At 43.3% G+C, this 14,565-nt stretch overlaps 1 protein-coding gene across 1 annotated transcript in view; it reads left to right on the forward strand.

The window, feature by feature from the left end:
• eps8l3a (EPS8 signaling adaptor L3a) overlaps positions 1–14,565 on the forward strand; it is a gene marked incomplete at both ends in the record, with an annotated part of 71,733 nt that overhangs the window by 39,946 nt on the left and 17,222 nt on the right. Inside the window, 5 exons of the mRNA XM_084315746.1 lie at positions 3,410–3,474; positions 9,219–9,331; positions 10,593–10,735; positions 11,660–11,768; positions 14,112–14,185. Coding sequence (XP_084171872.1) covers positions 3,410–3,474; positions 9,219–9,331; positions 10,593–10,735; positions 11,660–11,768; positions 14,112–14,185 — 504 coding nt within the window. The remainder of the gene's footprint in view (positions 1–3,409; positions 3,475–9,218; positions 9,332–10,592; positions 10,736–11,659; positions 11,769–14,111; positions 14,186–14,565) is intronic.

Raw genomic sequence — 14,565 nt, forward strand, 5'->3', positions numbered from 1 at the left:
TCCAGCCGACTCTCAGGATATGGTGGCCATGCTCTCAAGGTAGAGGGGTCATGCAAACTCACATGCAAGCATAAAGAAAATGTGCAAATGTTGGACTTTGATGTTGTGACCACTAATTCCCCCCCTGTATTGAGTTTAAGAGCATGCCTAGATCTGAACTTAGTAAAAATGATACACGTTGTGGATGCACAGGTAGAGGACCCTGTTAACGTCAGGCAGGAGTTTCCAGATGTGTTTCAGGGCATCGGGCTATTCCCAGGGGAATGCAGTATCAGCATAGACCCAGCGGCTACGCCAGTCATATACCCCCCCAGGCGCATTCCATACGCTCTCCGTGGGCGTCTCAAAGAGGAACTGGACAACATGGAGAAGTCAAACGTCATAAAGAAGGTGACAGAACCCACAGAATGGGTCAGCGCCCTCGTCGTTGTGGAAAGACGCGACGGTAGGCTACGAGTGTGTTTGGACCCCCGAGACCTCAACAGGGCGATCCAGAGACCACACTACCCGCTCCCAACATTGGACGACATAACCCCAAGGCTCGCCGGAGCAAAGTACTTCAGTGTACTCGACGCAAGATCGGGCTACTGGGCGATCAAACTGACTGAACAATCATCAAAGTTAACTACTTTCAACACGGTGCACGGAAGATACAGGTTCCTACGGCTCCCATTTGGGATCATCTCAGCGCAGGATGAGTTCCAGAGGCGGATCGATGACACATATGAGGGACTGTCGGGTGTGTCCGCCATCGTGGACGACGTGTTGGTCTACGGCCACACCAGAGCCGAGCATGATGCCAACCTGCGCGCCATGCTACAAAGGACAAGGGAAAGAGGGGTGAAACTCAACCCAGACAAGAGTGTCATCTGTGTGACCGAGGTAAGCTACTTCGGTCACAGACTGACACAGGAAGGCATTCGACCAGACCCAGACAAGGTCAAAGCGATCAGGGAGATGGAGCCGCCAAAGAACAAGGCTGAGCTGGAAACGATGTTAGGAATGGTCACATACCTCTCAAAGTTTGCTCCAGGACTGTCCGACGTGAACGCGCCACTGCGCCAACTCGTGAAGGAAAGCAGTGAATTCCAGTGGGACCCTGTGCACGACCAAGCGTTCCAACAGATGAAAGAGCTCATAACCCGTGAGCCGGGCCCCGTCCTCACATATTTCAACCACACCAAACCTGTGAGACTCCAGGTCGACGCCTCAAAAAGCGGACTAGGCGCAGTCTTACTGCAGGACGGTAAGCCAGTCGCGTACGCATCTAAAGCTCTGAACAAGACCGAAGAGAACTATGACCAACAGCTCATCACCCTAAGACAGATCTGCGAGTCAGGATGGCCTGAGACACTAAAGACGTGTCCACCCAGTGTTGCCGACTACTGGAACCACAGGGACGAGATCACGGTGATGGACGACGTCCTCTTTAAGGGTGAGAAGATTATCGTGCCACACACGCTGAGACAGGACATGTTAACACGCATACACACAGGCCACAAGGGTATAGAAAAGTCCAAAGAGAGGGCGAGGGATGTGTTATTTTGGCCTGGAATGGGTAGACAAATAGAGGAAATGGTAGGCTCATGCAGCACATGTCAACAGTATCGTAGCTCCAACCCCAAAGAGCCAATGATATCTCATCAGATACCTGACCGACCATGGCAGACCGTCGCCACAGACCTCTTTACATTACATGGAGAGGACTACATAGTCACTCACAGTAGACTATTATAGCAGGTACATTGAGGTAGACAAACTACGCAGCACCACTACATCAGCCGTCGTGCGAATGCTCAAAGCCCAGTTCGCAAGGCTAGGCATACCAGAAACCGTAGTCAGTGACAACGGCCCATGCTATAGCTCCAGTGAATTTAAGACATTCGCACAGGACTGGGACTTTAGACATGTAACTAGCAGCCCTACTTACGCCCAGAGCAATGGCCTCGCAGAGAAGGGAGTCCAGATTGCAAAGTCACTGTTAGAGAAGGCTAGAGTAGACAACCATACTTGAGTCTGTTAGAATATAGAAATACACCAGTTGACAACCTCAAGTCACCCGCACAACTACTCATGAGCAGACGCCTACGCTCTATCCTCCCCACCACCAGTCAGCAGTTACGACCACAGGTTGTAAACCAGAGCACAGTGCGCGCCAAGAGAGAACTATGCCAACAAAGACAGAAACATTACTATGATCGGACAGCAAGACCGTTGCCGACTCTGCAGGACGGAGAGGCCGTCCGTTTCCAACAGAGTAATGGACAATGGAAGCCCGCCACTGTCATTCAACCAGCAGGCGCTGAAAGGTCTTACCACGTTCGTACTGATGAAGGCCAGGAATACAGGCGCAACAGACGTCACCTGTTACAGACAAAAGAGACTGACCGAGGTACCCACCGAACAATGGCACAGGAGGCCAACACCCAGCCCCAGCAGCCTGAGATGGCATCACCGGAATGTCCACCACCTGAAGGTCCAGATGAACATTCTAGGTGCATCACTACCAGATCTGGTCGCATCGTTAAGCCAAGAGTAAAGCTTGACATTTAAGATCCTAAGACCCTACTCAGTGGACCCTGAATCATTACGGCCACGTGAAATTGAAATGCATGTTAAAAAAAAAAAAAAAAAAAAAGGAGAGAAGAGGAAATATTGTAATTATTGTAATTATCATAATAATTGACATGTCTTGAGACCGTTTTCTACTTATATTGTTTAAGTATACCGTTTCTGCTTATATTGTTTAAATATAAATAATGGTCCACAGGTGTGTGAATATAGAACAAACGGTACCGTATATTGTAAAGTAATGTTTTCAGGATTCTAGGTTGCCACCGTGAGTTTCATCTTAGGAAGGGAGATGTAATATCCTAGGAATATCTGTGTAGCCCATAGCCTACCACAGCACAGCAATGATGCGTGCGTGATGACGTGTTACGTATTCCAGTCATCTCATATGCAGGCGCTGTTCCTTGTGTTGTCATTGCTGCCCGGGACGTGTGAATAAACGGTAACCCAATAAGCAGTCGCCCGATTCTATCATTCCCTATAGACACTAAGAGTGACATTAAGCGGAATATTACAAGGGGGTTGTGAATGTCTGAGTCCTGGACCAACCGAACCGGGCGGAGGGTTGCCGGCTGGTCCCACAGGACCGGGGGAAGTATTACACCCCACCCTCTTTTCTTGATCCTCCAATCGCAACTGTAGCTTTCCTCGAGTGCTTGAGATAGGCACTAAAATATGACACTTTTAGAATGACAATATCAATCATAGATTAGCTGAGTGTGAAACTTTAAATTCCATGAACATCTGTTAAACCATAATTATTTCTTATTTATTTCTTTGATTTCAATTGGACTTTAAAAGTCACCTATGGATTAAATTGGGTTTGTGTCATTTATAGGCGGACTATCTTAAAAGGGACCTATCAAGGGCACTCTCATGCAAGAAAGAGGATCCTAGCATCAGGTGAACACCTTCATTTCACATGACACATGAACCTGCAGATTTTCAGAAAATAGACCCTTCCTTACACAGTATCTCTGCTCCACATTTTTATTTAATTTCAAACCTTTATTTAAATCATGAAAAATCGTTTAGGACTGCCCCTCCTTTACAATGATGTCGACAACGTGCAAGATAAGAGAGAAAAAATATGGTAACACTTTATAATAACACTCAGTTATAAGATCTTTATAAGGTATTTGTAGATAATGAACTAATCATGGACAAATAATTTATATACATTCGTAAATTATTATTAAATCATTTATAACTATATTTGTATAACATTTACAAATTAGTTCTACATTATTTATAACTCATTATCAACATTGTTTGTACTTGATTTGTTCATCATTAAATAATGTTGTTTAATGTGTAGTAACACATTTGTAGATGCTTTGAAAAATGGATATGAAAAAACGATTATAGGCCTACTGTACCTCCATTTATTTGTTCATGTTCAACAAATGATTTGTTAAGACATTCATAAAACATCTATAAATCATTTGCAGATGCTATTGTGTGCCCTAATCTGAAGTTAAACCTATTCATCATTAACAAATGTCTAATACAGTTAATTATTTGTTAACTTTTTCATCACCTGTTACAAATGTTGTAGACAGCTTTCGGATACACCCTTCTTTGTGACATCAAACAGTGACAGAATTAGGACTATAGATAAATGCAATTTTATTATAAAATACATGTGCATAACAGTGACACATGGCGGGGGGCACTAGGACCCAGGAGTACCCTGGCCAGGTATTGACAGAGTATGTAGAGGAAGTATCACGCGAGTTAGACTTGACTTCGACGTGTGTTGCCTCTGTTGAATGGAAGCACGAAGCAGAGCCAAGTTATTCGTGCTTCCCCACGCTTTTAAGGTATGAGCAGGCTAAACACCTTTTTTGTTGGTAAATCTATTCCATCATTTCCGACCTACAACTCTTATATGCTGTGTAGACGCACTTGATGTGGTGGGCGCTAACTTTACATTTGAATTATGTGTTTGTCAGGCCTCATCAAGCCCATGCGAACCTGGGAAGAGACAAGCAGACAGCGGGTACAACTTAGACATCGGTTGTAGACGGTTTCTGTTGCTAGGGAACAGTTTGGACCCAAATGTTTGAGAACCACTGTCTAGGGAACCTAGTGTTGTTTTAATGTAATGCACAGTAATACAATTAGTTACCTTGGGCAGCAGCAAAGGGATGTGTGTTTTATGCTCCTCACGGGAGTGGTCGATCCAACGGACGACGGCCTCGAACACCGTCTGAAGAAATGGGCCTTGCGCCTCAGGTCAGGGCAGCAGTAGATGTCCGCGAACTTCCAGATGCTGACAGTTTTCCAGAGACAGCTGGCCTTCTAGGAAGTCAGAGCACGCTCCTACTATGCCAGTGACGAGAAGCTGGTCTGCAGCCACCAGAAGCTCTTCCACGTTCTCTGCTGTCACCGGCACAAAGCGTGTGTAGGCATACTCTATGATGAGCTGCATCATAGCCGCGGACACCCCAGGGATAGTGTAGACTGGTTTCTCTGAGTCGCTCCAGCGAGTGAAGAGGGCTCTGTGGGATGCAGAGTATAGATATATCTGATCAGTTAACAGTAAGCAACATTCTGTCCTGTGTAGTAATATATTTTCACTGTAGAAGTATAGGGTCTTAGCACAGTAGGAGTATAGTATATTTTTACAGTAGAAGTACAGTATAGTATCTGTTTACAGTAGAAGTACAGTATAGTATCTGTTTACAGTAGAAATACAGTATAGTATCTGTTTGACAGTAGAAGTACAGTATAGTATCTGTTTACAGTAGAAGTACAGTATAGTATCTTTTTACAGTAGACGTACAGTATATTATCTGTTTACAGTAGAAGTACAGTATATTATCTGTTTACAGTAAAAGTACAGTATGGTATCTGTTTACTAACCAAGTTAACCTGAACCAAGCTAACCTGAACCAAGCTAACCTGAACCAAGCTAACCTGAACCAAGCTAAACTTACCTGAAATAGTCACTGCAGTCACACAGGAGGGCCTTGTGGGCATTAAACTCAGTGCTGTTGACTTTAATAACCACATCACAGAACCTTCTCTCCAGACGCAGCTCATTAACACTTTCTCTGCCACGCTTATATTCATCAATGTTTGATCACTGCCAGCACTGTAAGTCTATGGAGATGTTTACCTTCTTTGCAGGGCTATAACTTTTTAAATTGTATTGCTAAATTGACATTACTATGGCCCATTCCACATCGATTATCTATCGTTCAGTATGTAGGAACGTTTGACTTTTTCATTCACACATTCATACGAAAATACCGTCTAGAGTATAAATATGTTTTTATCGTTTTCTGCAGTAATTCCTAGAACGTGAGATATAGGCATAAATGCATATATTAGATTATCAATGCCGTTTGATACCGATCGACGCTATATTAAAAACGGGGGGGGGGTCGTTTATAATTCTGTGATCGTCGTTAAATGCTTCATGTAGTATGGGTGATATATAGATCAGTTTGTATGGATAATAATGCACAAAAACGCTGAAACTCACGGCAGCTTCCTCTTAGCGTTGGGGCGATGATACTGGAGCAAACAGATCCCAGTTATGTGATGGGGATCGAGGCGATCCATTTCCGGTTTGTATAATACTAATATACGCCCAAATCATGTCGACTATTGCGTTATGGCAACGATTCATATCCACGGTGTGTGTCTTGAGTCCCGCGACGATAAACGAGTGGCCGGACGGATTTAGGGGACGGACCGAGCTCCAACGGGCATATCCGGTTTGGCAACTCGCCGATCAGCCACCACTCCACCAGGTGGCAGTATTGAAGCGTTGCAGAGTTGTGCCGGCTCAGACATCATCAGACCAGCCTCCATGAGGGAAATATGAATATCATGGTAAAAATATGAAATATGATCAGAATAACGTCATACGCCGTGATCTGGCAGAATTCGCATGAACTTGAAACACGTCGTAAGCCGTTTCCGGCGGAGAAAGTGTTAAGGATTGTACAGGACATTGTTTCCTTTTTCATGTGGGGATTTTAAATTGTATCTACAGTATATATTCAAGCTTACAGACAAGTAGCGGGACACAACAAGTGATATCTTGAGTTGTCTTCTGAGATCTGAGATCTTCTGAGAGAATTGTTGAATACTGTGTGTACACAAATGTTCTAGAATGTTCTACTATGACATCATACTGTGACATCACAAATGTTCTAGAATGTTTGATTATGACATCATACTGTGACATCACAAATGTTCTAGAATGTTTGATTATGACATCATACTGTGACATCAAACATTTTCTAGAATGTTTGATTATGACATCATACTGTGACATCACAAATGTTCTCGAATGTTTCATTATGACATCATACTGTGACATCACAACGGAACATGTTTGAGTCCATTTGAATCTTAAATAATATGCTGACGTAAAATTTATAGAAATAAAGAAAAATAAGACAATGAAATAAAGATAATAATTCATTTAAAAGCTATTTTAAAAAGGTACGTTTTGAGCAGTGCCAACCGAGTCTGCTGTCCTAACAGACTTGGGGTCTGTAGGGTAAGCACTTATTCCCTCCGCCCTGAACATTTATGGAGATGTATGGGCCTTTTAAGTCAGTGATAAAAGTGTCTTTCAAGGATAAGTGAGCTCCTGCACTGATTATTATAGTTCAATATTCAATATTTGATCACCAAAACCCCCCAAAAAGCATAAAAAGGCCCCTCCCCGCCCAAAAAGGGCCCCCAAAAATAGCACAGGCCCAGTGCCCTTTTCAGCCTTTGAGCACCTGCCCCTCTAAAGTCCTGTGCACGCCCTGCATACCGCAATATACTGAGCACACATTAGGAACAAACACATAATTCAAATGTAACGTTAGCGCCCACCACATCAAGTGCGTCTACACAGCATATAATAGTTGTAGGTCGGAAATTATGGAATAGATTTACCAACAAAAAAGGTGTTTAGCCTGCTCATACCTTAAAAGCGTGGGGCAGCACGAATAACTTGGCTCTGCTAATGTATCGTGCTTCCATTCAACAGACAGCAACACACGTCGAAGTCAAGTCTCACTCGCGTGATACTTCCTACATACTCTGTCAATACCTGGCCAGGGTACTCCTGGGTCCTAGTGCCCCTCCCCCATGTTACACTGTATGCACATGTATTTTATAATAAAATTGCATTTATCTATAGTCCTAATTCTGTCACTGTTTGATGTCACAAAGAAGGGTGTATCCGAAAGCTGTCTACAACATTTGTAACAGGTGATGAAAAAGTAAACAAATAATTAACTGTATTAGACATTTGTTAATGATGAATAGGTTTAACTTCAGATTAGGGCACACAATAGCATCTGCAAATGATTTATAGATGTTTTATGAATGTCTTAACAAATGATTTGTTAAACATGAAAAGACAAGTCTGGTAATTGCTTCGTGTGTATTCATAAAAGTCCACAAATAAACAAACTATTAGACATTTGTTAATGATGAATAGGCTTCACTTTTAATGAATTAACCTAAATATGTAGTTTGACTGATAGATAGACAAAATGGGTTTATTTATGTTGATTTAATTTGGTTGTGTTGATGTTAAATTTTTATTTATTTTTTGCAAAATGGGTATATTCTGTTTGGTTTTACACAATATGTCTATCGGTGTGTTGTACGTGTGTAGGGGCAGGTATATATAAGATTTTTTCTTCTTCCTGTTCCTTTCGGCCATGGTATTTTTTGTGAATTATGTGAATATGTACTGTTGGACTGTGGTGATTCCATGTACGGATAAATAAAATGATGATGATGATTATCTACAAATACCTTATAAAGGTCTTATAACTGAGTATTATTATAAAGTGTTACCAAAAATATCAATTAAAACAATTACATACTGAAGTGGAATGGTTTATGATCATGGATTTAAATTGTCCAATGGTCACTATAGAGTATTGATTTTAGGGTGCGTTGTAGAATGTTCCATGTGTCTGGAGCACAAAACTTAAAAGCAGCCTAAAAGGTTCTGTACGAACTTGAGAGACTTGGGTCATTTCAGGGAGTTCAATAGGGTCCAAAGGTCCAATCTAACATTGATGTGATGTATGATGTTACATTTCCAATAAAGGCTTTATAGATAAACAAATACAGATGCATGTCTCTCGGGCAGAGAAGACCACCCAACCTTGTCATACATGCATTGATGAGTACCATATCTATCACTAGAGATGTATCCGATGGTGGAATGATTTACCAAATCTAAGGGATTAAGAGTGGAAGCAGCAGTATGCTCATAGATGACATCTCCATAATCAAAAATGAACAGGAAAATTGCTTCAACAATCCTTTTCTTACTAAGCGTAGGAAAGCTGAAGCCAATTTACTCAGTTTACTGACAGTATTATCTATATGGAATTTAAAAGTAAATACTGTATAAGATTGTCTATATGTAATGTAAATTAAAGTGTTAATTACAGAGAGACAAACAATGATTTGACCCTGGTCGAATTTCTTTTGTCTCAGATAAAAAATCTATGCATGGAGCTGAAATTCTTGTAAAAACCAACAGCTTTTTTCCTCACCGGCACTATTGAAGGGGTGAGATGTGTGCAGTAATGTTCTTCCTTATAGCCTACACCTGACCATTTTATTGCTTCTTTCTCTGAATAACCCCCTCATATGTTCTGTAGCAACAATCTGGAATCTCTGGCCGGACATGGGCTCATAAAGAAGGTTCATAACGAGCCCAGAGCGTGGAAGCTCCCAGACGAGCCTGTGTCTCAATGGAGTGCTCCTGACTACGGTGAGACAATGACTTCACATGCTGTACTTCACCTGTACTCTCAAGTACCGGTAGTCAAGTACTGTACTCTACTGTTGTATTTTAACTGTAGGAAGAATATTCTTATTCCACTCAGTTTCAAAGCAAACATTTTACTCCTTTTGCATTCATCCAACAAGTACATTTACTAGTTGCTTTAAATAATAACTGTCTTCTAAAGGAAGCAATCAAAGTTACAATAAGAATTATGGTACAAAGCCATTTTAGCTTAAAAGATTACTCCTATAGCAGAAATACCAGGATAGTGTGTTGAATATGTACCATTACTTTTGAAATGGCAGTAAATGTCATAGTAATGTGTAAATACATTTATTTGAGTAAAATTAGGAAGGTAAGACTTTTACCAGTACCATTTCCTCAGGGCACTTCCACCTTGACTTGTGTAAGAATGTTGCGTTGGTTGTTGTTGATAGTTGTTATCACTATCAATTTCAAAGCTATTATTACGGGGGCGGCTGAGTGACGCAATGGGCAAGGCGCTCGCCACTAACGCAGGATATGCTGGTATCGAGCCCAGCTCTTGGTGTTGCTACCGGCTTGGCCGGCCGTTATACTAACACAATTGGCAGTGTTAGAGGGTGGGTAAGCCGGTGGGTGGGGATTGGACGTTGTGGACAGCGACTCCTACAGGTCGGTTGGTGCGCCTGTACAGCAGAATCAGGAAGTATCGGGGGCAGCGTCCCTCCACGCACTACTCCTCGCCACTGAGAGATTGCGCTGTCTGGTGAAAAGATGCGACAGCTGCCTCCTCGTGTACCGGAGGGGACACGTGATGCAAGGCTTGGTCCTCACTGCAGCCGACCAGTGGGAGGCATAGTCTAGCAGCAGGAGTGGAGAATTGGAAATACGAAATTGGGATGGGAGAAAAAATAGAAAAATGGGGAGAAAAAGTGGATAAAAACAACAAAGATCATGATCCAGATTTGAAATCTAACATCTAACATAATGTTGTTGTTTTTTGTTTAATGTATTTTCTGTTTCTCTGTTGCCTCTGCTTTGGCACTGATCTTTTAACATTTTTTTTTGTACATCATTTAAATGTGCTAAATAAACTAAAACTAAACTAAACTAAAAAAAAACATATCTTATTGATCTCAATCTCCTGCCCTATTTTCTTGATCCTCTAATCACATTTGAGATAGGTCAGGAGTCCCCAGGTCAGGAGTCCCCATCAAAACCAGCTCTAACGTGAACTCCCCTCCACCTGTCTTGTGTGTTTCAGAAGATGATGATCCTCCTACACCTGTGCTGGTTATTCCAAGAGAAGGGCCCTCACCTCCCCAACATGAGTCACTGCCCCCTCCCTCCAGAGAGCCGTCGCCATCTCCACCTCCACGTCTATACACTGAAACCAACAGGAATGTGGTCAGTGCTCCTGCAGTGTCGTGAGAGAGAGAATGCGCTTGCTTCATCATAATATTCTTGTTAGACCCACATCCTTTCACTGAATCCAATATATTTACCAGCCTGGGATAGACCTCACCATAGACTTGCAGTGTGTGAGATATCCCAAACAACCAAGCCATAGATATAACTAGAACAAAGTGCACTTTGGGCAAACTGTTTCTTCTTGACCCTCCCCTAACCCCCTCCTCCTCCTGACCCCGTCCTCCTAACCCCCTCTTCCTGACCCCTTCCTCCTGACCTCTTCTCCCTGACTCCTTCCTGCTGACCCCTTCCTGCTGACCCCTTCCCCCTGACCCCCTCCTCCTGACCCCTTCCTCCTGACCCCTTCCTCCTGACCTCTTCTCCCTGACTCCTTCCTGCTGACCCCTTCCCCCTGACCCCCTCCTCCTGACCCCTTCCTCCTGACCCCTTCCTCCTGACCTCTTCTCCCTGACTCCTTCCTGCTGACCCCTTCCTGCTGACCCCTTCCCCCTGACCCCTTCCTCCTGACCCCTTCCTCCCGAACCCTTCCCCCTTCCCGCTGACCCCTTCCTCCTGAACCCTTCCCCCCAAACCCTTCCTCCTGAACCCTTCCTCCCGAACCCTTCCTCTTGACCCCTTCCTCCTGACCCCTTCCCCCTTCCCGCTGACCCCTTCCTCCTGACCCCTTCCTCCCGAACCCTTCCTCCTGACCCCTTCCTCCTGACCCCTGAACCCTTCCTCCTGACCCCTTCCTCCTGACCCCTTCCTCCTGACCCCTTCCCCTTGACCCCTTCCCCCTGACCCCTTCCTCCTGACTGCTCTCCAATCACAATAGTGAGATAGTAAAACTGTAATGTATGTGATATCTAGAAGGAAACAGGATTTAAAGTAAATAGTAACTGTGTACATCTTTCTTTACAGGATATCTTGAATCATATTTTGAATGACCTTGAAATCTTCATGGGTCAAGTAGCTGCAGGCGTGGCAAAAAAAGAAAAGAAGAAAAAGAAAAAGAAGAGCAAAAGTAGCAGTGTAACTACTAAGAGTAGGTAATGTGATGGATCACGGTTTATGTGGGTTTTATTTTAGTTTATTTATTCTAAGGTGCTTTGGCTTTATTTCGACTTTCTGTGAGGGACAGCTGTCTATTTCGTCTTTCTGTGAGGGACAGCTGTCAATCACTGGCCTCTGCAGTTAATTGCCATGCGGCATGGCAGGTGTGTGGGCTTGATTGCCACCTGATTGGTGTCAGGTGTGCAGTGCCTTTAAGTTTGGTTGACTGTTCGGATGCTTGTCCATTTCATGTTTTTCCCTCAATAGTAGAGGAAAGCTCATGCTTCTAGGGTTTTCTCTGGGTTATTTGGGGATTTTTACCCAGTTATTTTATACTGGTGTTTTGTGTTTCCTACAGTTTTAATTTTTATTTATTTTATTCTTGTGTTTTCCCCCACCCTCTCTCATCACTCAGCGATTCCAGTGGTTACCTCTGGGGTAACTTTGAGATTCCCCTTTTTGTGTGTGTCTGTGTGTGTGCCCTACCCCCCCCCCCCCCAATCCTGACAGATATGTACAGATATAGATACAGTATGATACTATATCTATATCTGTACATATCTGTCGGCTTTCCTCAGTCTCCTCAGGAAGAAGAGGCGCTGGTGAGCCTTCTTGACCAGTGATGAGGTATTGAGGTTCCAAGAGAGGTCCACAGAGATGTGGACTCCCAGGAATTTGAACAGCTTCAACCTCCATGCTCAACCTCCATCCCGTTGATGTTGATGGGGGCATTTACGTGGGCTCTAGTGTTTCTGAAGTCCACGATGAGCTCCTTGGTTTTGTTGGTGTTGAGGGCCAGGTTGTTGTCGGTGCACCATGCTGGACCTCCTCCCTATAGGCCGATCGCTGTTTTTGATGAGGCCCACCACTGTTGTGTTGTCTGCAAACTTGATAATGATGTTGGTACCATGTAGGGCTGTCCCCGACTAAGGATTTGGATGGTCGACTATGATTGGCCAAAATGTGCCGTTAGTCGACTATTGGTCGACAAAAAAAAATATATGTAATATTTTTAATATTATTTTTTAATATTTATTTTTTTAATATTTTTTATCATTCCATTTGGGCTGTCTGGGGTGCTTAATGTCTGAAGGACTCGACTGAAGGCTTCTTGTCCTCTGCAAAAGCATGCAATTGGTCCACTGATGGATACATCTTGATATTTGTCTAGTATTCATTAGATGGGTAAAATCCTCTTTCAGTGCCTCTGTGCCTGTTTTCGTAGGCAGTTAGCCTCTGGTATGCGTGCCATTAGCGTTAGTCACGCTTCTAGGCCTCTTTTCTTTTGGAAAGAATGATACAAAAATATATATATATATAATTTTTTTACATTTTTATAATTTTTTTGTATTTGACTAAGAGGTTGGCTAGTCGACTACGGCTCCTTTAGACCGATTAGTCGACTAATCGACTAATAGGGGTCAGCCCTAGTACCATGTATAGGAAGAGGTGAAGCGGGAGTAAAGAAGGGGGCTCAGCATGCAGCCTTGCGGGACGCCAGTGTTCAGGGTGAGGGTGGAGGAGGTGAGATTGTCTATCCTAACAAACTGGGGTCTGTTAGTTAGGAAGTCTAGTATCCAGTTGCAAACAGAGGGGTTGATATTGAGGTCCTTGGTTTCTACAAGGTCACCAAGTTTGGAGATGAGTTTGGAGGGGATGATGGTGCCTTAAGCGTGCATTAGTCCTGCAAAGCGGACATAAAGGAGCTCAATAACATTGAGCTCATCAGGGAGGGAGGGGTCAGTGGTTGGGGGAGAGTTGTTGGTGAGTTTGTAGTCTGTGATGGCCTGGATGCCCTGCCAGTGCTGCCACATGCGTCCGGGGACGGAGTTGTTGAAGTGATGAAGTAGCTTGTGGTTGTGCTTGGCCTGCTTGATTCCCTTATTCAGGTTAGCCCTGGCTGGACATGACAGTAGACCTGCGTGTTACCAGATATAAAAGCAGTCATGTGCCTTTAGTAATGTACAGACCTCTCTGTTCATCCACAGCTTCTGATTGGGGAATGTAGTGATCTGTTTAAGGGTGGTGACACTGTCAATGTTGGAATTGATGTATCCAACGTCCAAAATATATTGTTGTGTACGGTATGAAAGCAAGGCTTTTCTGGATGAGCAGACTTAAAACAAGTAGGTATATTACCGCTAATTTGCACTGGAGAGACGCTGGGCCTCACGTGTCAACCGCGTGCCATCTTGGTAACATCTATAACAGTGCTGCATATTAAGAAATGTGCATCCATTCTATATATTGGTTGTTAAATGTTAGAAAGTACAGCCACAATTTATCGATTCACTGTATAAATTGTGACTTTGTGTTTTAGGCGTTGATGGCATGCCCCCATTAGAAGATTTTGTATCCTGTCTCCAAAAGATCAAGTGTGGTTTCAACCTGCTGGTATGTCTCTGCTGCCACCTGCTGCCACCTGCACTCATTGATTGATTGATTGATTGATTGATTGATTGATTGGACACTTTATTAACAGATTGCAGAATGGGTACAATACAGCTCAATACGGCTCAATACACACAATTGTTAAGGGGGTGCAGACCAGAGAAAGACTTTCGTCTTGTTTACATCAGGGTCCCCCATTTTCAATTCATCATAACATTTATGACATACGATACACGACATACAGATAAAAAGTACTGTTACATCCAGACATTTATGACACAAGATATACAAATCTACAGTACTGTTTAAGAGACAGAGTTTATAAAAGAGAGTATATACATTTGAGGGGGAAGAAACTGTACATTGGAGGGGGTTGGGGGGGG

The sequence above is a fragment of the Notolepis coatsorum genome (genome assembly GCF_963971535.1).
Source record: "Notolepis coatsorum genome assembly, chromosome: 6".
In the NCBI taxonomy this organism is placed as follows: domain Eukaryota; kingdom Metazoa; phylum Chordata; class Actinopteri; order Aulopiformes; family Paralepididae; genus Notolepis; species Notolepis coatsorum.